General features: G+C 32.7%; 1 protein-coding gene across 1 annotated transcript; it reads right to left on the bottom strand.

Annotated features, from left to right (window-relative positions):
- Window positions 1-235: 235 nt before the first annotated feature.
- LOC107459491 (transcriptional regulator SUPERMAN-like) lies at window positions 236-900 on the bottom strand. The gene has a single exon (XM_016077717.3). It carries the CDS (start codon window positions 872-874, stop codon window positions 236-238), a length of 639 nt encoding a protein of 212 aa, XP_015933203.1. The 5' UTR covers window positions 875-900.
- Between the last annotated feature and the right edge of the window lie 231 nt (window positions 901-1,131).

Raw genomic sequence — 1,131 nt, 5'->3', positions numbered from 1 at the left:
AAGTTGGAAAAAAAAAGCATAAAGTAATGGAAGCTTAATTAATTTAGTAATAAATAATAATCAATAATCCGTCAAACATATATATGGAATCTAGCAAGTTAATTAAGACGGTAAATTAAATATTATATGATTTTCCCTGATAATAATAATAATAATAATTAAAATAGCTAATAATGAATATAACTCCAATTCATCTTCATTCTACATACCACTTAATTAAACCTTGCAATAATAATTAAGAGCAAGTACCCAAACGAAGCTCAAGATCCAAATCATAATCAACTTTTTTAGTAGTAGTAGTAGTAGTAGAAGGAATAGGCAACCCTATCTCCAAATCCACTCTCAGAATCTCACCTTTCTTCAAGATCTTGCACCCTTCTTCATCTTCTCTTCTTGCGAAATTACCATCATATCCTTCAACTTGATCCAGAATGTTGTTGGGTTTTGTGCTCAAAGGGCTAAGTAAAACACCATCCATAAGAAACAAGGGCAATGTAGTAGTGGAAGGTTTTTTGTATGATGACAAGTTAGGGTTAGAGGTACTAGTAGTAGTAGTAGTAGTAGTAGTAGTAATAATAATAGGGTTAAGATTAAGGTTGAGATTAGGAACTTGATGATGAAGATTAGTTGATAATGGAGGTGGTGATTGATGCCTCAACCTTGCTCTATCTCTTCTATGAACATTCATGTGTCCGCCAAGTGCTTGTGCTGACTTGAACTCTTTTCTACAGAAGCTGCATGAGTATGATCTTGGTGGCCATGGAAAACCACTCATCATCATGTAGTCTTCACCGTTGGCATAGCTTCTTGATGATGATGATGATGATGGATCTTTTATTATTGGATGATTCTTGTTGTTGAACCTATTATTCATGGTCTGGTGTTTTGGATTATTTAGAAAGAGGTTGCAAGTTGCAATGATATCTCAAAAGAGAAGAGATAGAGAATTGAAAAAGTTTTTGTGTATCCCTCAAAAGTTGTGTTGTGAATGACCACTTAGACACAAACAAAGTAAAAAGACACAATACTACCCTCTCTCTCTCTCTGCTGCTATATATAACTATGGACAATATCAATTTATTTTAAGTAAATATTTCTATTATTTAGTATAAAAAAAAGTAGAGTTTGATT

This window comes from Arachis duranensis, chromosome 7, assembly GCF_000817695.3.
Source record: "Arachis duranensis cultivar V14167 chromosome 7, aradu.V14167.gnm2.J7QH, whole genome shotgun sequence".
Lineage (NCBI taxonomy): Eukaryota > Viridiplantae > Streptophyta > Magnoliopsida > Fabales > Fabaceae > Arachis > Arachis duranensis.
This window is presented reverse-complemented; position numbering and strand designations above follow the sequence as displayed.